The 24,410-nt window shown below is 39.7% G+C and overlaps 3 protein-coding genes across 6 annotated transcripts in view; 1 reads left to right on the plus strand and 2 right to left on the minus strand.

Annotated features, from left to right (window-relative positions):
* Window positions 1-1,556, plus strand: part of LOC122768175 (centromere protein P) — a 67,901-nt gene extending 66,345 nt beyond the window's left edge. For all 3 annotated transcript variants that reach the window (XM_044023972.1, XM_044023975.1, XM_044023973.1), the window contains exons 8-9: window positions 437-528; window positions 1,159-1,556. In XM_044023972.1, coding sequence (XP_043879907.1) covers window positions 437-528; window positions 1,159-1,277 — 211 coding nt within the window. In that variant the 3' untranslated portion in view covers window positions 1,278-1,556. The remainder of the gene's footprint in view (window positions 1-436; window positions 529-1,158) is intronic.
* Window positions 1,438-16,694, minus strand: ippk (inositol 1,3,4,5,6-pentakisphosphate 2-kinase). The gene is made up of 14 exons (XM_044023969.1): window positions 16,471-16,694; window positions 14,216-14,275; window positions 12,174-12,269; window positions 11,181-11,247; window positions 10,669-10,787; window positions 10,482-10,571; window positions 9,875-9,933; window positions 9,480-9,552; window positions 8,543-8,695; window positions 8,311-8,431; window positions 7,120-7,255; window positions 6,929-7,031; window positions 6,480-6,571; window positions 1,438-6,246 (listed from the first exon to the last, which is right to left on the minus strand). The coding sequence occupies exons 1-14, from the start codon at window positions 16,549-16,551 to the stop codon at window positions 5,997-5,999; spliced, it is 1,500 nt and encodes a 499-aa protein (XP_043879904.1). The 5' UTR covers window positions 16,552-16,694; the 3' UTR covers window positions 1,438-5,996.
* A 668-nt stretch (window positions 16,695-17,362) lies between these two features.
* Window positions 17,363-23,956, minus strand: rbbp5 (retinoblastoma binding protein 5). 2 transcript variants are annotated; one of them, XM_044024841.1, is made up of 14 exons: window positions 23,796-23,956; window positions 23,109-23,134; window positions 22,768-22,940; window positions 22,437-22,577; window positions 22,109-22,271; window positions 21,640-21,749; window positions 21,331-21,450; window positions 20,936-21,089; window positions 20,746-20,817; window positions 20,542-20,659; window positions 20,327-20,396; window positions 19,794-20,029; window positions 19,277-19,525; window positions 17,363-17,733 (listed from the first exon to the last, which is right to left on the minus strand). In XM_044024841.1, the coding sequence occupies exons 1-14, from the start codon at window positions 23,812-23,814 to the stop codon at window positions 17,681-17,683; spliced, it is 1,704 nt and encodes a 567-aa protein (XP_043880776.1). In that variant the 5' UTR covers window positions 23,815-23,956; the 3' UTR covers window positions 17,363-17,680. The 2 variants fall into 2 exon arrangements, with proteins under 2 accessions (XP_043880776.1, XP_043880777.1); XM_044024842.1 differs by having other exon boundaries at window positions 19,448-19,525; window positions 23,796-23,954.
* Between the last annotated feature and the right edge of the window lie 454 nt (window positions 23,957-24,410).

The following is a 24,410-nucleotide window of genomic DNA, read 5'->3' on the forward strand; positions in this document are numbered from 1 at the left end:
AATTTTTTAATGTACCAAATGAAACGGCTCATTGTTTGTTCTGTGAGGGAAAACTATTAAAGTGATTGTGTTACTGTGTCGATAAGGAAAGTTCAGAGTGAGTATTAATATCAGGAATAAAACACAACTGCCATCTGCTGTTGGATGTGATACATCGACAGGTTTGTTGGTCTGTTTTTCAGTTAAAAAGCGAGTGTGTGGATGCTTTTCTTCTACTTCAGTTTGCTGCTCTGTAGCTTCTGCACTGGTTTCAAGACCTTAAATATTCTGGGGGAAAGGTGACAACACACAAACCTGCCTCTCCTGCAGATAAAGCTGTTTTCTGCTGGTTTCTTTACTGTCTGACCGGAGCTGTTGTTGACATCAGTACAGACTGTAAATCCCCTCAAGACGCACGAGTGAACTTGACATTTTTACTGTCTGTTTTCCTTCATAGCTGTGTCCTGTTCATTCATTGGTCAGTGGACGTTTCCAGTGAAGGTCGAGTCACTCCGAAAATCAACCTGCTGACAAAGATCCCAGAGAGAGGTGAGATGCTCAGCTACATGGAAATACTGCAGACTGATCCAGTTCAGACCCTCTTATGTGTTTCACAGGTGATGTCGCAGCATGACTGAAATAGGTTCAAAGAATTCATTCAGTTGTAAGAATTTACATTCAATTCCCTTGTCAACCAATAACCCATAATGATAAAAGGTAAAACTGAAATATCATCTTTGAGATCTTTCTTAAATGTACTGCAGGTTCGTTTGTACACACAGTGCAATCAGGGGATTGTCAAGAAAAGAAATTTAGCAAATTTATGAAATTGTTGAACTTTCAAGTCTAAGAATTCTCTGAGAAAACTTACAAATGTGTTGGTTTCTCTATTTATCTGATAGTTTTAAGATTATTAAATATCATAGCTCAGCTTTAGACTTAGCAGCAACATATGATTGATCTCACTTATTTATTCATTAAATAAACAGCCAAAGTACTAATTGATTAATGCAGGTTCACTGGTAGATTTTAGAAATTGTGTACAAACTAATAAGTGAAAATGAGTTGTAGACAATGATGTGACATTTATATTAGTGTTATCAATATTTGCCCTTGATGTAAAAGAAAATTGAGCTTTTTTTACATTGATATTTTTGTTTTTCCTCCATGTCTCTGCAGTGCTGCAGTTGTTTCCCTCTCAGACTGTAGGTGGCGCTGCCAAGTTTTTCCAGAGCCTACTAAGAATTCTGGGACCTGAAGCTGCCCTGGAGTCTGTCATCCGAGCAATCTGCCCTTAATCGGACCCATAGCTCACATCAGATTCATCATTACGTCCTGGATGTTTGTATTTGCAGCTCATCACAACTCTGGGGGTTTAATATTTTATTTTCTACTTTGAATATGTGCAAGTAAGGTAAAAGTAAACACAGACAAAGAGAGACCAGGAAACACACAGCATTGGTTTAGTCTCTTAGAAATCTTTATTCAATAGAAAGAGCACGACTGTGACAGCTGTAACAGCAGAGCTCATTGGTCAAAATCTACAAAAATAAATAATTTAAATACAAAATGCCAAACAGCAGTGATGCCTTTTGTATTCTCAAATAGTTCTCTTCTCTCAGCTATTTACACACACACATGCACGCAGTTATCAGGAGTTTGTAGGTATGATCACAGTGCTGTGATGTTTCTGCAGGTAGACGCTCAGGTAGCAGGTGGAGGCAGAGACAACCCGGCCAATCAGACGACAGCTCACCTGTCGCAGCTTCACGTCTCTGCGTGGACAGAGGTCTGGACAAAGTTTTTATAAATATAATGAAAAGGTTGCGATTTGTGTTTTAGTATCATTATCCATTTAAATCACTGACAATCATGTGAATCCCCCTGGAAGTTGTTTTTAGTGACTCTTTATATCTGGTGAAGACAAAACACACATACGTCTTGCTTTCCATTTAGTTTGACTTTGAATTGAAAATGAAACACAAGCTCAATGTTATTTTCCAATACTTAATATTTCCACTGTTTTGTGGATTATGAAAAGGGCTTTAAAAAAAACTTGTTTAGAGTAGAAAAAATATTTTTCTTTAAGAATGCTGGAAAAATCTTTGGTAATGTTGTAAAATACTTCCACAACAACTTAACTCAAACAAGCAGGGTTTTTAAAAGATTGTCAGTGATTAAAATGTTTATCACATGTGGATCATTGACAACCATGGCAACACAGAAGCTTCTTGCAAAGCTCTGACTATTTTAATATATTCTTTTTTACTTTATAATTCTTGGCATTTGTCCGAAGTTTTCTACTTACACTATAGAACAGTTTATAAAGATACAGACTTTATTCGAATATACAAAAAAAAAAATGGTACTGCCAACTTCATATAAATACGTAGGCCTCGAGGCCATGTCCTGTCCTTAAAGATAAATAAAAGAGTTGATTAGTGTTTTATTGTTAAAGCACAGTATAATTAACGCTCCACAGTGAACCCTCTCAAATCATAAACATGGGAATTCATCCCACATGAAATAAACGCAGCTCTGCGTCACATGGGCCTTGTGTTTGATCCAATTCAAGTTTCAAAAATCAACCAAAACAGAGTCATGTTAACATCAAACAGCTGCCGTTTAAATGTGTCCAGACCTCAAGTGTCTCACTCAGAGCCCCTCAACTCCCATGAGCCTCTGCTGCCTCCTCATGCTGCCTGTCGCAACCTTAGTTTTAACCGTTGGAACGATCAGTGGTTGGTTCAATTCACGACTGTTCACTTCCCAGCCTTTCACTCCTCAAACCCTGAAATGTGGTGGTTACAAGTCAGTCAGTCAGTGTCAAAATGTGACAAAGGTCATTATTTTAAACTTCATCATTTTGTTATCTTCTACGTCCAAGGCATACATTTGACTGGCTGATGGAGGTCATGGAGGCTAGAGAGTGGACAATGTAAACACGGGAACTTTAAGTCAAGTGTTACCAGTTCATTAAAAGCCTTCATGAGTACTTCAGGCTAAAGAGGACGATGAGGTCACAGGTCACATGGTTTCTACCAGACAACTAGAAGAAATTCTGAATAGACGCAAAATTCCACAAAAAAAACATCAATAAACAATCATTGGCTGATGAAGACAAACTACTATGTTTCACTGTCACCTCTGGGTGACATCACCGTCCTCAGAAACCCAACAAGCGCTCTTGAAATGATCAAATCTTTGAGCTTCTGTTCAGATCATCAGGAATTCAAGGTACTGAGAGTTCAAGGCTGCGTCTACAACAAAACCCAAATCTGGTGTGATGCCATTCTACGCAGATCGTCTCAGATCTCAGCTGTGAACGCAGCCTGTAACAAAGTGAGTTTCACCAACACACAAACACTAACACACACCAGCATCCTCTGTCCTCCACTCCTACCAGAACATTTAGGCACGTTGACAAACACAACAAACACACAACAAGCCACTTATGGCACAACACCAGCAGCAGCAGCATTAAGCTGATGACGACAGCGCTACGATTCCCAGCAACCCTTGCTCATGTTATTCTTCTGCTTCACTCTGCTCTACAAGCATACAGTCACATTAGTATTCAGTTCAAAAATAATAATAATTTCATCATTATTAACCCTTTTTTAAAAAAAAAAAAGAAAAAAAGGGATGCAGTTACTGTTACTGGGCAGAAAAATCAGTCTACAGATGAAGGTGATGCAGTTTGTCATCAACCCTGGCCTTGACACACAGTAAGTTAGAATACTGAACTTTCTTTACCAGGATGGTAAGATTTCAGAGGCCCCAATTTAAAAAAGGGTCAGTTTGCACAAATTAGTTTGCATTATTTTAAACTAGGGCTGTCACAATTATTGCAATACAGCGGTTTACATTATGTTATCACACCCACTGCACGAACACAAAATCAGAAAAAATGTCTGTGATTCAGTACTATAACTATATTTTCCTCCACATTTTTCCAGCTTTTAGTGGTGGTTTTTTTGTGTGTTGTCAGACAGGTTTGGTTTGCTGGTGGCAACACATGTGCATTCTGGTCAGATTAGCGGAGAAGCCTGATTCTTCACTCGTGTAACTGAGCTCAGCTTTGACCGTTTAATAACATTCATCACAGATGACAATAACTAGCTTCTTTTGAAATGGTCCATTTTTCTACTCGGTGTAGCTTGTGTTAACTACACTGTGGTTAATGTGATAGCAAACATTTTACAAATTTGTTTGGTAAGAAAAAAAATAAATCAGTCCTGTGACAGCCCAAATTTTAACAGTTTAAGAGATGTGTTCAGCTGAACTTTTGTGTAGTGGAGTGTCTAAAACACAAAGCTGTTGACTACAATTGTGCCACTGATTAAATGGCCTGGGTCTCATCTCTCCAATTTAACCAAACAGTGGAGAAGCATGGTATTAACAAACTCCATTCACCAGTGTAGGTGAAGACAAAATGTGCCCAGACTTATTTGAGGAGACTAATTGCAAGTTAAACTGACACTTTCAGAACACTTCATTTTCCTCCATTGACCTTTAACACAATCATGTGACAAGAAAACTCTTAAACCAACCACCACCAGCAGCAGAAGCGCAGGTGAGTGGTCACTGGTTGCTGCATCACCTCATCATATTTAGAGCTGCAACTAATGATTAGTTTATTTATCAATAAATCAGATTATTTCCTCGGTTAACAAAATTAATTCTCTTTAGTGTATGAAATATTTTAAAACAAAGTTTACAATTTCTCCATGCCTGCAGAAATGTCTTCTGCTTTGTCTGAACAATTGTCCAAAACCGTTCTATTCAATTATCTGACAACAACTTAAGAGCAGGAGAACAGGTCTCACTGATCAGCTGTGAGGGGTTGAACTGAAAACCTATGACATCAAATAAAAGCAAAGAATTATGAGTCTGACAAACCCATAAATCAGCTGAGGCTGTTTGGCAATAAGATCCACCATGTTTGCTTCACTCTTCTGTGACTGTCACCATGGTAACTAGTGCTTCTGTTAACTTCCTGATGCTGAAGTGGACAAAGTGTGGCCCACTCGCCAACATTCAGGAAATGACATCATATGTACTTGACAGTTGAACTTAAATTTCTCTCCATGACACTTTTTTCTTTTTTAAGAACTGCTGCAGGGAATGGGGAGTCAGAGACTGCTTAAAGGAAAGGTTCACAATCCTCAGTTGTCCATATGGACATCAATGCATTGTTTTGCTTGCCTTAATTATCTACACTGTCAATTATTGTGTATCTAGTTTGACAATTCTGCGGTGTGTGTGTGTCAAGACTAACCACATGGATATTGTTGTTTACCCTTTTTTGCACAAAATTCCCTCCGTTACGATCACTCCACCACACTTCAGGCTTTCAGTAACGAAAAGGTGGAAATTTATGAAAAAAGGAAACATTTTTCTAAATTTCCTGTTTAAGTCTTGCAGTGTGAGAGGAGATCTATCGAGAGCTGGATTTTGTACCAAAAAGACTTCGCTTAACAACACATCCAGCTTTGTGTAATTCGAGTATCTGAAGCTTCATTAACTTCAGATAAATTGTGGAATGTGCTTTTTCCACAGATGTATTCCTACTTCCTACATCACTCATGTACAATTACGATTGTGAGCCTTCTCTTTAATCTCCCCTTCTATCACCAAATAAAAGAAAAGTTCTTCCTGCAAGTTGTTTGCTAATGTAAATGAAATGTGACAGATCAGAGTGTTGTGATTCACATCCAGATAGAAGAGATGTTGGGCCACAACTAAATTTTAAACTGAAGAAACGAGTAGCAAAATAATCTGGAAGTCGTTTAAATGTCTGGTGATTTGTATGCGACTTCCTGGAGATTTTCTTTTCTTTTTTTACTTTTTGCTGAGCAGCAGAGGATGATACCTGTCAACATGAGATGATTGGGGAGGAGAAAGTGCTGCAGTGAATAAACAGCCCTGGTCTGAAGTTTCCAGACCTCTGGAAACAACATGGCATCCCTCCTCTCTCGTTGAGGCATCAGCATGGTGACACTCGGCTTGTGCCTTCACACAGGGTGGAAGAGAAGTGTGCAGTCTTCTCTCTCAGCAGCCACGAAGATGCCCGGCACTGGAGGCAGAGAGCCCTTTGGCACAGCACCACCAGTCCTCAAGTAGCAGGAGACAATGTTCTGGTCCAGCCGCAACTGGCGGGGGATGCTGTCAAATGGCTTTGGATCCAGATCCAAAATGGAGACCAAAGAGGAGAAAGCAGGAGGTCTGGAGAGGAAATCTCTGAGCCATCTCTGACTGGAGACACTGAAGGAGAAAGGGGAAAAAAATGCTTGTTCAGTGTGTGAAGAGTTTTGGAGTGGATGTCTGGCTCCATCTGCTGAATTTCATCATTTATTTCACAACATCAACCATAGTACTGCTTTTACCAGCTGAGTCCAACATCAGCATCTTTCAAAAAAAAACATTTCAATGTTTGGTGACACTGGATCTGTTTAGTCAGAGTTATGTTCAAGTAATTAACTCATTCTAAACCTCACCTTTCGTCGTCCACCTCTTCCTCAGTGCTGGGCACCAGAGCCACCATGATGGAGCAGTCCTTGGCTGTCATGGCAACACGATACTGATGGACCTAAAGTCAGAACATGTGATTAAGATCCTGGACCTTAGTAAGAAATGCCATCTTTGCTGTGTGTGAGAAAGTGTTAAGCTGCTTATGGCATATAACATTTATGGTTTTATATTAGGACATGTCACATACTTCATTCATATTCAGTCTCTTGGATAATTTTTAATAATAATAAATGGATAATGGAAACAATGACTGTGATTTGTACTGATGATTTAATTTGCAGGAAAACCCACTAACAGACAGTCAGCTGACTCTGTCACAGAAATGTTACAGCTGCAGACCTGGACCACAAACAGTTTCCAGCTCTGTGTGACTCAAAGTGACTGGAATATTTGGAAAATGTGAATTCAGTCTAACCTTGGCAACAGCGTACTCCACAGAGCCATCGTCCTCGGCCGGACATTTCTGTAGCTTCTCCAGGAAGGCCTCGTTGTACGGCCCATCCATCTGAAGACGAGTTCTGACACAGACGGGAAGTATGTCAGACCAGATGACTAATGGAATCAGTCTACACTGTTTTTCTCTGGTCCTTGTTAACCCAGTATTACCTCTCCTTAGGGAAATCCTGCAGATGTTGCTCCACTCGACGGTACAAAGGATTAAGTCCTTCAATGTCCAATGTGTCCAACATCTGAGTCTGAAGGATCCTGAACAAAACACTGCTACTGGGTAAACCCTGAGAGCCTACACACACACACACACACACACAGTGCTCAGCCTCGTCTGTTTTATACACACTTTTATACAAAGTAATTCTTTGAAAGCAGCGATGGTGTGTGGCCACAGCAGCTAAATCACAGGTGGAAAACTAACGGCTTATTTTGAAATTGTAATCACTTTTGGGTTGGGTTCATGTTGGCTGGGCATTTTTACTTCATCTGTACTTGTGTATTTACAATAATTTATACTGCATGTCTGTTATCAAGAGGAATATGAATCAAGCAAATACAGAGATTCTCCTCTTCACACATTACACAACTACATTTTAGGGTTAGAGTTACAAATGGGTTTAGGTTGGAGTCAGGGTTAGAGTTGTGACGGTTAAGGGGTGTGTGTTCAGCTTCTCCAGTGTTTCAAAACAATGTTGCTGAATTATATGCAACATAAAAAATTATTTGTACTCTTAGATCAGTTGATGAGACATGGAAGTTGCAGCCCTTGCACTTGTATAAAGACATTTAAGACTATGTAAAGCAATGGAACATCTCTCTTCTGACTTGTGTGTTACTCCGTTTGAATAAATAACAAAGGAAGTGATTACTTTCCCAATAGATGAATAATAATTTAAAGAAAAAAAAAAAGAAAAACCTAACAAATTCATTACTTATTGCTGCTCTAATGAGGACAAAAAAAGTTGGTTTATGTACATTTACAGGGTGGGGTTTTTGGGCATATTAAATCTTTCTAAACAGTAAACTGTAAAAATAACTAGACAGGAAATTAGAGTGGTAGGACATGCAGTGAACATACAGCAGAATCTATCATGGACACTGCGTTTCTGTAGCTTGCACTGTAACTGGTCAGCAACCAGAGCCTGATCCCTGTAGGTTTTTTAAGTTTTTGCGTGCATCAATCTTTCACCAGCAGCTGTAAATGCCTTCTCGACCTAATCCATGATTTTTTTTAATATCAGATTATTCACGTAAAACTCATGCATCTCGTTAATTTGAGTATATCGCAGCATTTTCATCTTAAAACACTGAATCAGTGGACAGACTAGTAGAGAGGCAGTTTCTGACCGTGGCGAATCCTCTCTTTGTTGAAAAAACTGGCTTCACAGAAGCTACGGCCTTCTCCATGTCTATCCGTCACTACCCCGCTGTCTCCTCCTCCCCCTCTCAGCAGGGCATTCACCAGGACCTAAAACAAGGAAAGAAGCTTGATCACACTGTGCTGGTGTGTGTTCACTCAAGTGAAACATTTGTTACAATCTCTCGCAATATTATTAGTTTGCGTGCTGAGTGGATTTACCTGGATAAAGTCATTCATTACAGCCTTGCCAGACATGTGACTGTTGATTCTGTTGTTTCCGAATATGAAGTAGGGTCTGAGATGATGCAGAAGGGAATTCAGGTCCGGTGAGTCATCACTGCCCTCCTTACTACTGTAAATACACTGACCGCCCTAAAAACACACACAGACAGCTTTTAATATGGCTGTACAGTGTCCGCATCACGTTGTGCCAATATTGATGTATTTGGCTGTGGGTTTTCATGCATTACAAACAAACAATATATACTGAGCCAAATCTGACTGGTTCCATCTGCATCAACTTGAGTGATCAAACGGAGACAGAGGAGTGAAGATCATGTAGAGAAGACAGGCATGTTTCCTAGAGCCACACTATGGCAAAAATATGTATCGAGTCATATGAACATCGTGACTGTTTTGGTCCCAAAGTCTTTCACGTTCCTCTTTCGAGAAGGCATGGATGCAGGCCGCTGTGATTACAGCTCCCTCTGCTGGACAACTTGTTATTTAATGTCTGGTGGCAATTATTGGATGAATTACCACCTATTGTAGATACTGTACTGTAGATTTGCACTGTGTGGTCATGTTAAACAAAGTGCATTGATGAAACTACATCAGGATACTTTTTTTATGGAAACAATAGTTTTAATGATGCTCTAGGTTAAAGACATTCTTTATAGAATTTACAGCATTAGTTCTGTGAAAATTTCTTTCATAACCATGCAAAATTGGTGTTGAAACTGAATTATCTCTAAATGAATCATATCGGGACCTTGTGAACTAGAATCAAATTGATTCAGGAAATCCGCAGTAATGCCAGCCCTAATTTGTTCTGTCTGTATTGAGGATTCTTTCCTTGAGTCTTCCAACGTGCTGACTCTAGACTGAAAATATGAACCTTCTCTTTAAAGCAGCAGTTGTAGAGGTTGTGTCTTACCTTAAAAATTTTGAAGTTGTTCTGTGGTTCTTCTATGAGGTGCCTCACAGCAAAGTACATTCTCTGTCTGTTCCTGATCAACAGGCAAGAGAACATTTTGTTTAGCGGCAATTTCATCACCTGCTGAACCTACACCGTGGTGTAAACAGCTTATTATACTCAAAGATGTTTCTAAGGATATGAAAGGTTTACATCAGAGGAAATTACCAAACAGCAGGAGAACAATATTTTAGATATTTTAGAAACAAACACTTTAAAAGTCATTTTCAGAATTAGTTTTTTTCTTTACGCCATTTGTTTTAATGTTTACGTGAAACACAGTTATTGCACATGTGAGTTCACTTGTCTTAATGCAGCAGTGTTTATGGTAACAATAATCACTGCTGAAATCTCACCCTGAGAACAGGTCCAGAGGACAGTACAGGCTGCGTCTCTTCCATTTTCCACTGGCAACCTGCAGCAAGAGAGAGAGAAGGAATGCAAAGGACAATAAAAAAATCAACATATAATACTGTTCCATGGTTAAGTTTTTTTTGGCCCAGATCCCAATCCTATTCATTAAATACTATATTTACTTGGCTCCTGATTAAATATGTATCCAACACATCTTATGATTATTCCAGAGTGACGCACCTTCATCCCTTGCATGCACACACCCATTCCTGGAGGGCATACATCCGTGACAAACTGAATTAATATCAGACGGCTGATATTATCTGTCAACCAGTTTTTGGGATATTAATATAGCTTGTGGCTCTTTGCTGCAAATCTATCCCCTATCTTTTTTTTCCACATTTAGTTTGTCCTTTGTATTTTAAAGACAAGAGAAATGTTGAATGAATACACTGCAACCTTTAGAACAACCGGGATGGGGTTAATCAGGTCTGTCACCACCTCTGAGCTGATTAGCTCTGGACACGTAATACATTTAGTATAGTTGTTAGATGGTTTTATTATTTTGGGTTATTGTGTAGTTGCAAAGAACAAAGTGGTTGTAGTTACCTTGTAGTGTTGGTGCATGCAGAAGCGACACACTTTGGTCTTGATGTCTTTGCTGACATGTTTGGAGGATGGCAGGAACCCACACTTGGGCTGAAAAAAACAACACACACAGTACAAATGTTTTCTGAAACACATGGAAAGGGTCCTTTTAGATTTCTAATTTCTTTTTTGAATTGTGCATGTGTACCTTGATCTCGATGCACAGTGGAGCAGTGTGTGTTGGCTGGTGTAAAACAGGAGATGTTAGGTTGGGCAGACAGAGAGCACAGCCACTGTAGATATCCATCACCTTGTCACAGCGCCACGCTGACACATAAGAACATTTTCAATAATTTTGCTGACAATAGAACAATAAATGCAGTTTTTTTTTGTGACTAAACAATTACAAATGTAATAGCGGGACACTCACCAGATTTCTGAACATATAGAAGAGCCATAAACCAGTTCACTAATTATTCTCCATGCAAACTTTGAAAACCCCTCTTTGATAATCAACTTACGGTCATACTGGACAGTGTTGCCAGAAGAAAACCAAGAAGAGTGACTACAAAGTATGAATATCTAAATACGCAGCCCATGTGGTGCTTTGCCACAGCATCCCCAAACATCAACGCCATTTATATTTATATTATTTTTATATTTACAAAAACAAACTGATGATTTAACATCATAATATCATAAATATCAAATGACTCTTACCTGGTCTATGATGCTGAACTTTGATTGACAGCTGTCGTACAAACTCTAGTGGCAGTTTGACCACTTCCTGTAAAGAAATGAGATCAGTGAGTCACAACGTGTGTGAACATCTGTCTTTGTTTGCGACATCTCCTGTATGTGAAGCACAATGATCAGCAGATTTTCCATGATCGCTTCACTAAAAATTTGTCTGCATACATCAGACCGTAGACAGAACCATGGTGTAATTTTTTTTGTGCTCTCACTTGTGACACACAGACAAATTCAGCCGTTTACTACACCTTTGAGCCAAAAAATAAAACTAAATTTAGACGCCATCTGACTGGGAGAATATTGTTCATGTGCTAAAACTCCCAAGGCTTCAACATGCTACAAAGCTGGTTTATCTGCCAGTTCTGATAAGATGTGTTCACAGATATGTACATGTGCACAATTAAACTGAATAAGCATGGATAAACAAGTGTAGGGCTGAAAATATTAATCCATTATTAAATTAATCGTCAACAATTTTGATACATCGGTTTGAGGCTTTTTCATTAGTAAACAAAGATTTCTGATCGTTTCATCTTCATTTTCTAGTTTCTTTGTTCCATATAACAAAGAAATCATTAAAACTGAATACTTTGAGAAGATCATCATTTCAACATTTTCAGACATTGTATGAATTAAACGATTACTGGAAAAGACAGGTTTTAACAATTGTAATGTTGCACAATTACTATCGTTATTTTTAACATCATTATTAATGCCACATTTTAAAGACCAGGAAAACATCAGGTTTGGCACTCCAACATTTGGTTTTACTTCAAACCTCAGATTTACAGAATCCTTGAGCATCATCATCACTGATAAAATATCTGCTTTTCTAGGGAATTCACACAGAGCAACACAGAAAAACTGATTAGAAGTGATGAGTTGTCCCACATCAAAAGAATGTTAATGCCTAGATTTGTGTATTTGTTTTTATATATATTGTAACAAATATTGCCTTACCCCACTGTGGATAAACTTCTCTCCAAGAAGACTGCTCATCACATTGGAGCTGAAGTCAACAATGTTCTGGAGCTGTCTGAAGGCTTGCTCTGGTGTCTACAGGAAAAACAGAAAGAAACACAGCCAGACACGTAAACGATTGATTTTATTCTGCAGAATTGTCGTTAACAATCAACGGTGCTTAACAAAAAAACTGTAGCCTGTTGTCCCTGGAGTCACACATTTTAGGGAAAGAAAATCATCTTGAGCTCAGCCTTTATCTAATCCCTCATATTTTATTACATCAAACCCAGCTGCTAGAGAGCTAGTATATTATATGCTTTGAACAAATGTTTTAAGTACATTTGTTATGTTTGTGCTACTTGTTCCACAGGTATGAACCTGATCCTTAATTTTTTAGGTACACATAATTTGCATAAGTGACTTTTTCTTCTTTTGTACATGGATTCTTACGTAACACAGGTCTGTGTTGACAGCTGGGTTTAACACTGCCTTCTGTGTGTGCATAGAAGTGCAGTATGGGAACGTCCTGTGCTGCCACGAAACTGTTTGTCAAATATTTTATTTGGATGTATACAGTGCTGACTTCTAAAACAAATAACTGCCAGTGTTTGATGATTTGACAAAGGTGTATTTACTCAATTAGCAGTTTGTGTCAGCTAAAGTGACTTATGGCGCATTTCCACTGGCTCTACTCGCCTCACCACGCCACAGCACGGTTTAAGTACTGTTTCCACTAGCATAGTACCTGGTACTATTTTTAGTACCTGCTCAGGCGAGGTCCCTAAAGCGCGCCGAGTCGGTACTATGCGATGATTGGTCAGACTGCCGGCCACTGACTGGCCAGAGTGCCGTCACAAGAAAAGACGTCCCACACACAAATCAAGCTGAACAATGCTGAACTGTAGATCACATAAAACTACTTAACAGTCCTAAAAACGTGGATTAATTTCCAACAACTACAGGGGTCTGGTGTAAAGTCACTAGTCACTCGTGTGTGTGGTGTATAAAACTAAGTCACCGCAGTTTCACTCAGCCGTGCAGTGATGACTCAGCCCGCGTTAATTAGGTACTTTTTTTTGTAGTGGAGATGCAACCTAATTGTGCCGTGGCGAGGCGAGTAGAGCCAGTGGAAATACGCCATTAATGTGCTCAGTGCGTTAAGGCATGTGAGGCTCTGCAGTTGATGAAGCATAGATAACAATGGACTGCAGCAAGAGTCATGAGGCATCTTAAGTCAGATGAGAGCCCAAAGGGTGTATTCGAGTGTCGAGAGAAAAACAAACCCCATGTGTTTTGCAGCACACCATGAAGCTACATTTAATAAAGAGCGAAGGAAATGACAGTTGCCACTACAAAACTTTAAGGTCCAGTGAGTAACGTTTAGGTGGGTTTATTGACAGATATCTACCAATAAGTGAATGGACTTTTCTAGTCTTAATGACCTCTCATAGCTGCTTTGCCATTCACCCCTAATTAGTGCGATTGTATAAAATAATTATACTAATTTGGTTTGTTTTTTGTACCCTTAGAATAAGCCTTTTAATTGTATTTTGTAAATGTTCCCATGCTTCTAAAGCAGTCTAAATGGACAACCCAGCCAGAGCTAATGTTTTGGAGTGCAAGTACACTATGCAAACGAAGTAGAACAGTGCCACCCAAATAAACCTGAAACAAACCAAACAAAGAAGAGGGAGGAAACAGCAGTGAAAGTGGAAAGAGTTGTGAAAGAGTGTTTACATTCTTTCTGGTGTACAAAGGCAACTGTAGTTCCCTCACATGCTTTGGAAAGCGAGGCAAGAGTGGAGGAAACCTGTTTGTTGTCAGCAGTCTCACCATTAGATGTCACTAATTCTTACATACTTGACCGTAAACATCCGAGTATCCAGTACAAATATGCCAAACTTTGTTTTGTTTGAAATGCACACTGCAAAAATAACCCAATCAACAAGTGCACATGTAAACATTACGCATCATGTTTTGTTTTTTTCTCTGAGCAGTAATATGGCTCAGGCTTTAACATCATACATACTCATATTTACCTGTGGTGGGTTTTCAGAATCCTCGGCTGGATACTTGAGAAGACGCAGAACTCTAGAAAGCTGCAAGCACAAAAGGGGAAGCCCATTTATAAGTTAAGAAAATACTCAGAGTTTTTCCATAGTGCATTTGGAACAGTAAATATCTTCTACAAAGTCAGGAGCAACACAGGGAAAATCTGACTGAAACATTGTTGGCCTGCTAATATTGTTTTACACCAAATGTTAAAACATAGGTCTCAAGCTAAAGAACAGTCAAACACAAACCACATTTACAGTTTAAATCAAAACCATGATAACATATGTCTGCACTGGAGTGGGATTGCGTAAAGATATACTATAGATTGTGCAGAACGGCCACAGTAGTTTAGCATTATCAATATGCCTGCATGAAAACATATCACTTAAAAGATTCAGGTAACACAGGAAACCAGACAAAATGTTCGCATGCAAATGACCTGAAGTATGTGGGGATAAACAATTAAAACTTCACCTCCCACCAGTATAACAGAGTAATTAAAAAACAAGTGGGACACAACACACAGAAAATCCATTTAGTATTTACATGAAATTGTTCTGGTTTTATTTTGATTTAACACACTTGTGTTAATTGGACTGAAATAAACACATCCATTCAATTATTTAACTCTGCATAAAGCAAATGCAGAGTTTCTCCTCTTCACACATTACATATGTACATATGAACATATGAACATATTCAAATTTCAGCTCTGGAGTAAAGACCAGACAGTTCCCAGTGTTCTGTTCAGGATTTTTTAGGTGTGTCTAATAACAGATGTGTCCGGTATATAGTATGTCATTAAACTGCAACCAAAATAGTGAAAATGTTGCTTCTCTACACATTTCTACATGTTTGATAATATCAAACATGTAGAAACACTTTTTAGTCACAGGCCACAGTGTCTACTCTAATTTCTGTTCTTCTCCATTTAATTTCCTCATAAGAAATCTTACATGAAGTGACAATACATTTTTGCATCAAGTAAGAAATATCTCAGCTAGGGCCACAGCAGAGCAGTGCATAGTACTGTTGCCTCCCAGCAAGAAGGTTGCCGGTATGACCAAGGGCCTCTCTGTGTGGAGTTTGCATGTTCTCCCTCTGTGTCTTTTCACTAGGTTCTCTGGTTTCTTCCCCCAGTCCAAAAACATACAGAGATTAATTGGTCACTCTAAATTGACCGTAAGTGCGAGAGTGAATGGTTGTTTGTCTCTGTATGATGGCCCTGCAATGGACTGGCTAACTGTCCATGGTACACTTCATGTGTCAACTGGGATTGGCGCCAACCCCCTGTGACCCTAATGTTGAGGGTAAAGCAGCTATTTAGCAGGGCAAAGACAGGTGCAGTTACTATGAGTGAAAGGTAAATGCTGATGTTTTTAGATAACTACAGCATTACAGGAGGTATGCTATAGCTCCAGTGCATCATGGAGCAATATTTTAGAAAAGCCTGAGAAATCCTGAACAGAAGACAGGAGAGGAAAAATAATTGAATGCACTGAACAATTATAAAAACTGTTACCAATTAAGTACAACATATAAACAATCAACATGCAAAGAAATCCCGACAGTGTTTGAATTGGTTACAACAACGGTGCTAGTGTGTGACGTGACGCCATACCCGGTTAGGTAATTGATTGCGCAATAATGACATGATTAGACAGGTCCCGTGAGTAAGACTTTCCCACAGCCGGACACAGTTTTTAGGGAGTGGGGTCAGTGAACGCACCACACTGCCTGAAACTTCTGCCAGCGCGAACACATTAACCTGCATGGACACAACTATTAACTCAGTTTCCTCACTTAATGGGGAAAATCTACTAAGAGCTACATAGGATTACAGTTCACTCATTCTGAATTTCAGTTATAATAACAACCCTGTCAGTCTGCGATTCTGACAAAACATAATCTGCGTGTTATTTAAATGTATGTTGACATTTTCTAGACAGTCGTTGTTGCCATATATATGGGGATCATTTCTTCGGACGGGCCAGTTTGAACTCTTAGCTGTAGCTAGCACGTCGGCTAAGGCAAAACACAGGCTAATATCGGCACAGCTAGTAAACAAAATCCTTGTGAGTGACATTTTAGTCTTCAGTCACATTTCCCGAGGGATAAAATTCACAGTTTCAAACGACAGAATCACCAAACTGAAGTTTGTCCTAACGTCAAACAGGCGTCAGGACCGCGGTTATCCTCATAAAATTAGATCAGCTTGGTGTTAGCCTAGCCGGCTCACCTGTACGTGTGACACGACCAGGCTCTTGTTTCCTTCACCGTGATACTTCCAGTCGTCTTCGTCCATTTTGTCCACTTCCATCACGCCGACGATGACAACCGAGCTTTCGTTAAATGGCAACACAGTCGCTCTCAACAGCTCAGCGTCACACAAGTACTCCAACTGTTCCAGCTAGCTGTAATACAGAGGTACTTGAGCGCCGAGTACCTCTGCTGGCTGCCCAAACCCGGATAAGCAAGCCCCCTTTCACAATAATACTTCTGGTTATACATTTAAGAAAATAAAAGCCCAGAGAATTACACACCGGCATGGACAGTAACTAATGTTGCGATGACGGAGTTGAAATTTCGAGCAAAAAGTAAGTGGGTAACCTAAATTTAAAAAAAAAAATGTTCTCACATTTATTTCAAAACGCACTCCATCGGATTCGGGCTTTTATAATGCAGGTCCCAGCTCTAAAATGCTGGCAGAGTACTGACCTCGAATGGTTTTTGTGCCATAAACGTGTGCTGCATTCAAAAACAGAACCTTTTTATTAAAGTCTGGGAACCCTAGGTGCCATCATACTGCTTGGCATTTCACAATTCATTTTACTATATAATGTCACTGTAACATGATGTTGCATACGTGTGCTGTTTTTAATCTTGTTTTTATTATCAAATAATGTGGGGTTTATTGTGAGTGTTAATGTATTTGTTCTTAAATTGTGATAAAAGTAATAATTGAAACCAGTTTAAATGATGGCCCAAATATGCAACAAAAACATATTTGTGCTAAAAACATATTCTCTGCCATGTTTCCTCCATTTACATTTTAATATAAAGATGATATTTTTTTTCCACTCTCAATAATCAAGTTGGGCCTCCAGATGAAAAAAGGATCACACAGCTGATTATTTATAAAGCACAATGTTTTAATATGTATAAAAACAAAATGAAAAGCAACACACCCCCATACACACTATCAGGACACAGGCATACTATACATGATCATTTCTACTGAGACAGAGGACATGTGATATCTACTGTGGTGATTCAGCTGCTTCACGCTCTGTGTGTGATCCAGGCAGGGGAGTTTCCCTGCGACCCAGTGTTCTGGTTGTGAGAGGAAATAGTCTGTGTACACCAAACACCTTTCTCTCAGTCTGTACATGACATCAGGAATAATGTCTTTTTGTCAGAGCCTGTTGGTGCTCCTCCACCAGCAGTAATCAGTCCATTCCTCCAATGTCATGCTGTTTGTATGACTGTGAGATGAGACTCCCTACAGGAAAACAACATACAGTCAGACTGACACATCACTAATATAGTTTTAAGTGTAACATCTTGCATTTTGGGAGTCACACAGCTGTTAAAACTTCACCATCACCCCACATCTCACATAAAGAAACAGAAAAGTCAGGACCCGACAACACTGCTGCAGACAAAACATGTATGACACATGACAAGCCCAAGGAGTGAGGTGGGAGTAGGAGCAGGAGGGTCAAAGGCCAAGCAGGAAGTAGATGTAGACTAGCCAGCTAGCCTCTTAGGAAACAAGCTGTGCCACCTGACCGTTAGCCACGTCAACACCCGTTTGCCAACCACAGTCTAATTTCACCAACGTTTAAATGACAGCAAATTACCCAGAGACTGAAGCTGAGGTTAGCAGAGATCATACAGTCTAAAGCCACAGTCTGAGAGACATAATGTGGGTAAGAGAGGAGTCGTCATACATTGAGTGACAGTGATACATCCTCTGACTACAAGGACAAACATCTTGTTTCTAATCAGGCAGATAATATCTTAGAGTGAAAAATGAATCTGGTGGTTCATTAACAGATAGTTTGATGTTTTATAAAAAGTCACTAATTTTCTGACAGCTGATCATTGTGATAATTATTTCAACTGTTACTTAAAGAAGAGCAAATGGTAATTTGTTGGGGGTTGTTTTGTTTCTGTTGAGAGTGTTAAGTTAAAACAGACTGACATGTGCGATCATACAATGATGTAATTGGACAAATGTTTAATGGACACGATCGTTTAAGTGGGAAAAAAAACACTGCACTGTTCACTTAGTGTAACATAACGCTTAGCCAAAATATTTAAATTATAACAAAGTTTGATGATGGATCATGAGCATTTGTGCTTTATGGGGAGAGCTTTGGCGGCAGGAGGCACAGCAAACAGCAATGACCCATTAGTGACAAATACACACAATAAAATGAAAAAACAAAAGACAATGCACTGAATAACTAGTAGTATGGAATATTTAATATAAGGGGTTTGCAGGAGTTCTATGAAGCAACCAAAATGAAATGGTCCCTTATCTTAAATAGAAATAATGATTTATATGGACATGGACTATGGAGTGCTGGAGACATTTTGGCTAATGCAAGTACACTACTCCTAAAATAAATAACCTAATAATAATACATCAAATTTCTATAGCGATCTTCAGGACACTCAAAGACACTTAAGAAAAGAAACCCAGGTCTTGTCATTTTTAAATATCTTGAAGCAGAAATGTCACATTGTGTATTTAAATGTGAATAAAGCACAACTACTCGATAACTACTCAAACTGTGTTTGTCTTTTCAGAGGAATTCCTATCACTGTGTTCTGACCTACAGACTGTGGCTTTAATACATGTGTGTATTGGTTTTGTCAATGAGTGGTGTGCTTAGGAAGGTGGAAGCGGTACAGAAAGGGGTAGGGTGGGGGTATGCTTTGGATACAGGCTGGGCTGGTGAGGTGTCAGAGTAGCAGGGAAGCAGAACTAGCAGAGCTCCCAGACACAGTAGCAGCAGGGGCAGTGGCATGCTTACCTGAGGCCAGGCCCCCCTCTGCCCTGCCCTTCATCCCTAATCCTCCTCCTCCTCCTCCTCCTCCTCCTCCTCCTCCAACGCCCGGGCCAGAGTTGCCCAAGGCTTCCATGGGGAAGGAGGGCCGTTCGCCTCTGTAAGGCTTGGGCCTGAAGGGGAAGTCTTTGTCTTTACCTTTGGAACCTTTGGGCCGACCTGCTGTCTTCTTCTTAGACTTGCCATCCCCTTTCACACCCAATAAGGGGTGTACCTCTGAGGAGAGAGAGGGGACAGACTAGGTGTCATTTGTTTACAGAACACTTCATTGACTTCACCATTAAGTTAGAAAGATATGTGACATACAGCAATGTAGAAGTGCATCCAGTAATTAGACACATGTTCAGTTCAATAACCAGTTATTAATCACCCTTTGGTATAAATAAAATTACTACTATATAATGAGAAGGCAATATACCGTACAGTGTAGACAGAGAATGCATCACTCAATGCTTATCAATACTGTTGTGTTCTTCCATCATACCATCACTGGGCACCCCCTGCAGTTCAATGGTGGTGGTGCGGGCTTTCTTTTTGGCTGGACCTCCTTCAGATGAAGGTTGTCGCTGCTTCTTGTCACCGCCAGCTAACGCATCCTCTGTGGCAGAAGCCTGGACTGAGGAGTCTGGTGGGGGGCCATAGGGGTTTTCCTCTGGATCCTCAACTTCGGGGGCAATGGGCAGGTACAACAGTGCCTTATAGTCTTCCAGCTCCTCATCGCTTAAGGACACAGTCAAGACTCTCAGTTATCTTGGTAAATATTTCATGCAAGCTTTAGATTATTCATAATTGTCACCTGCATTGCTTAGTGAATGTTGATAAAATGTAGATTAAAAAGTATTGACAGAATCAGGATCTTATGCTGCTGGATTGATTGTATTACAGCATTTGTGTAGTGTGTGCTGAGCCAGTAACAAGCTGATTTTCTGTTATCATTCTTAGAAATGAAAGTTTTGGACAAAAAATAACTCAGATCAGTGAGGGAACAGTGATGTAATAGTTTTTGTTCTCTCTCACCTGCTGCAAAAAGCAACTATGGGGTCAACAGTGGTCACATCCACCTCTTCATCCTCTGCAGCATCCGCACCTGCAACATGAACATGTTAAAAATAAAGTCAGTAAGATAATTTGACAACAGAACCTCCAGTTAGCAGTTTGTCTCATTGGATTTATTGAACTTGGGAACATCCACAGCCACTATGAAAAAGGGAAAATAACTTGGTGTGTATTACCTGTCTGCTCAGGTTCACTCTTATCTTCGTCCTCAATGTCGAATTCGGACTCTCGCTCCTCGTACTCCACATTCTCGTCCAGTTCTTTGAAGTCTGGGGCAAACGCGCTCCAGTTTTCCTGCAAGACAAAAATTCACAGCAACACAGCTATTAGTTGTGTTTTATTAACAGCCCCCCTGAACAACATTATTACTGTCTACTTACCACTTGGTTCTGAGCCCAGATAGACACCACTCCACTAGAGATGGAGGCGATGATTGGACGGACAGGATGCCACTGAAGACAGATCAATTATATATAATAAAAATAAAGGTCAATTACATCAACAAAAGTGTTGTGTTGATGGCTATGTCTATGTTGTACTGGAAAAGAAGTTAAGTTCTAAAATGCTTACAGCAACATCCAGTAGTAGCTCTCCTCTGGTGCCATGAAGGATCTTTACCAAGTTGCCAATGCTCTTCTCCCAGATGTAGAGGGCGTGCTGCTTGGCTGAGCCTGCCACAATGTACTCGCCATCACCAGAGAAACAGCAGCGTTTCCATGGAGTCCTGAACAAGTAAAAGAAGAGTGAAGGGATCAATGGAAGAGATAGATGCAGCACTACCAAAAGTGACTATTTCAAGAGTTAGCATTTACTCAAGCTCTGAAATTCAGCCAAACCTTGCAATGTTTGCAAGACCTTACAATTTATTTCTGAGCCAGGTTTAATGCAACCTTTCATAATCTTTATTTTCCACTACAGGTGACCCCTGGTGTACTGTACTGAAATTGCAGCCTGTGGTGAGGTACCTGTTGACCAAATCCTGTAGTTTCTGCATGGGTTCAGGCTCACCGTCTCGGCCACATGTCAGTATCTCCCTGCCGTCATACACTCTGATGATGCGGTCTGCTGTGTTTATGAGGAAGCAACTGCATAGACAGCAGGACAAGTGGAAAAAGGTCAAGTAAAATTAAAAAGCAAAAAAACACTTTCAAGTAGGTTTCTTTGTGTTCTGTGACCCTACATTAATACTGTAATAAATATCTGTTTCAGAATCAACTTAGAATGAGTAGAACTGAGTATACTAAGAGTTATAGAGAGACCTGTTCAATTCTTACCTGCCCTTGCGTGCAAATTCAATGGATTTGATGGCAGTGGTGTTACTGGTACCAGTGGTCACCCTGAATGATGCCACAAGCTCCTGAGTGTTTGTGTTTAACACCAGAATCTGTAACAGGGAGAAAGATATGATGGTGGGAAAAAAAGAGCAAAAAAACTATGTCCCACATTAAGATTTTAACACTTTAAGTACAAAATGTTAGTGGAAAATGTATAAATGTTGCTTCCTCTGATGAGACTACATCATTCATTGATGGAATTGAGACACAAATTTAACAATCGGTGTAGAGTTGTATGTAACAATATCTGCCACAAGGCTTATTTAAGATTGTGAATGCTTGAGGGGGCAATAAAGACAAAGAAGAAACTTGAGCTCTTCTTTAGTCAAATTCAGATTTACTTGTGTGACCTTTAAATGCAGCGATGAGAATATTTCAGTTTGGCTGAATGACAATGAATGAGGCTGACCTTTCCTTTGGCATTGCCTGTGTAGATGTATTCGCCCCGTCTGTCAAAGGCTGCCACCACATTCAGATCTGAGTCATCGTCCACAGGCAGGACGACATGTTTGGAGTCTGACAAAGTCAGGAGGACTGGTGCTGATTTCATGGGACATACCAGCACCTTGTCCCTAAAAGCAATAAAATAGATATAATTTACAGTCATAAAATAAAAGTAAAAGTACACTCGCTTATCATTGGCCAAAACAGAGTGATCTGGCAAAAATCCTTTAAGGGATGTCACTGGTGCACATGGTGAATCTGCCAACATTTAAATATGCTCTCACATCACTTACATGTCTCTTGGGTGGCACTGCAGTTTCAGGATGGGTGAGGGAAAACGGAATCTCTGGTCACAGTCTCCAGTCAGGACATCCCACTGTGAGACAATATTGTCTGTGGAGGCACTCACTAGCTTGTGGCCATCTCGACTCCAGCTGCACAACAAACAAACACAAAAATGCGGCATTCTACAGTTCATCAGTAAGAAGTAATTTGTATATTCTGTCATATCTCTGTGCTTTCCAAGCAGGTCAAACAGGTAAAAAGTAGATAGTGTATATCTGAGATATATCTATATCTACTTGGTGTATGAAATGGAAAATACAAATGTATGATGTGAATTACCATAAAGAGCACACTGGATGGATGTGTGCGCTGATGATTTTTGCAATGCCTCGTGTGAGAAAGTCCCAAATGACAATGCGTCCATCATTGCAGCCCACAGCAAGCAGGGTGCCCCAGCGGTTGAAGGTGCAGGTGAGGGCCATACTGATACAGTCCAGGGTGCCATCTGCCTCCTAACACAAAAAACAAATAAAAGAACATTTGTAACACAACTGAATAGCTTCTGGAATAGCTTCTCATGTTACCTTGTGCTCAAAATAAAAAAAGTCTAACTCCTAATCTCTGTGTGCATTTCCACTGCACATATAATAACTGGGATTTCTAACGAGCTGATGGCTTACCTCTGGATAGTTCTGCCCAAACGATTCTAGAAGAGGAATAAGCAAGTTAGTGTTGAGAATGCTTTTAACGCTGAGAATGCTTTTAACGCCACAAAGTAACATTCATAAGTGAAGAATGCAACAATTAATCAGTTAATTGGCTAACTGACTATTACATTAACCACATCTTGACAATAAATAATAATAATTAAACATCCCATTAGTGGGGGGAAAATCTATTAAAATTAAGGAATTCTATTGGAAATGATGTCATCTGCACAAAATACTATTTAATAATAATAGTACATTTATATGATAATTGTAAGACTAATTATGTGGACCTGATGTCTGTTGTTTTCATCTCACAGTGAAAAGACGAATAAATTAATTACAAATAACGATGATACCGCCCCACAAAGTACCATTTTACATTAACATACAGTGCATTGAGACAGTGTATCGCGGCCAATGTTAGCTAATCTACACAGTGGCTGCTTCCGTTAAAAAAAACAAACGTTTACATGTAGATTTAGACATGTCTAAATGACAAAAAAATCATATATGGTTGAAATTGTGGCTCTACATATATGCGATTTAAATGTAACTTGTATTGTCTCCTATTATCTCTCTATGCTAACAAAGCTAACCATAACAAGCACGCAACGAAATAGAAACTATACACGGAAATTGTGTGGTTTTGTTATTTACCGAGCAGTTCTAGATTCATTGCTGAACGACGAAGGATCCGAAGTTCCCAAAAAGTTAGATTTTAATTAAAAATACGCTGATTTTTACACGTTACTGCTTTAGCTACGACAGCAGCCGGGGGACTGGCGCCGAGCCTCTAGTGTAAGGACCCCAAACAATGCGACGAAGAATATGCCTGAGTCAAAAGACTACGACATCATTTCTTCCGCTTCTCAGCGGTTTACACGAATTAATTATTTAATTAATTGATTTTAAAAAAGCAGAAATAAATGTGTTTATTTATGTTTCGAGTGATAATGAAGTAGGATGGTGTGGGGTTCAGGCTAAAGCTGGATCGGTTACAGGCGTCGTGTAATGATTCAGTTCGACTACTTCTGCCTTGCAGGAAACATCCAGTGCTCTGCTAAGGTTGTAGAACAGGTGTTGTGCCGAAAACAGACTGCTTGCCGAATAACGACTGCCCCCGACGGGAACGCGCATCAGTTCAGAGGAAGTGAGCGTAGGTCTATTTGAAGATATAACATACGGGTCAGCTGGCAGGCGCAGCACCGAGACAAATAGTTTTTTTTTATTGTGCAATAGAAATGTCCTGTAGCCCAAGTGAAGAGGCTACGG

This window comes from Solea senegalensis, linkage group LG4, assembly GCF_019176455.1.
Source record: "Solea senegalensis isolate Sse05_10M linkage group LG4, IFAPA_SoseM_1, whole genome shotgun sequence".
Lineage (NCBI taxonomy): Eukaryota > Metazoa > Chordata > Actinopteri > Pleuronectiformes > Soleidae > Solea > Solea senegalensis.

Excerpts from the sequence above, each read along its gene's own strand:
- rbbp5 (XM_044024841.1), bottom strand. Across the intron at positions 22,941-23,108 it reads TTGGGCAGAACTATCCAGAG|GAGGCAGATGGCACCCTGGA; the intron begins GTAAGCCATCAG and ends TTTTTGTGTTAG. Across the intron at positions 17,734-19,276 it reads AGAGGGGGGCCTGGCCTCAG|GGAGTCTCATCTCACAGTCA; the intron begins GTAAGCATGCCA and ends GTTTTCCTGTAG.
- ippk (XM_044023969.1), bottom strand. The coding sequence starts at position 16,551 with ATGGAAGTGGACAAAATGGACGAAGACGACTGGAAGTATCACGGTGAA. Across the intron at positions 11,248-12,173 it reads AGAAGTTTATCCACAGTGGG|GAAGTGGTCAAACTGCCACT; the intron begins GTAAGGCAATAT and ends ATTTCTTTACAG. Across the intron at positions 8,696-9,479 it reads ACAACTTCAAAATTTTTAAG|GGCGGTCAGTGTATTTACAG; the intron begins GTAAGACACAAC and ends GTGTGTTTTTAG.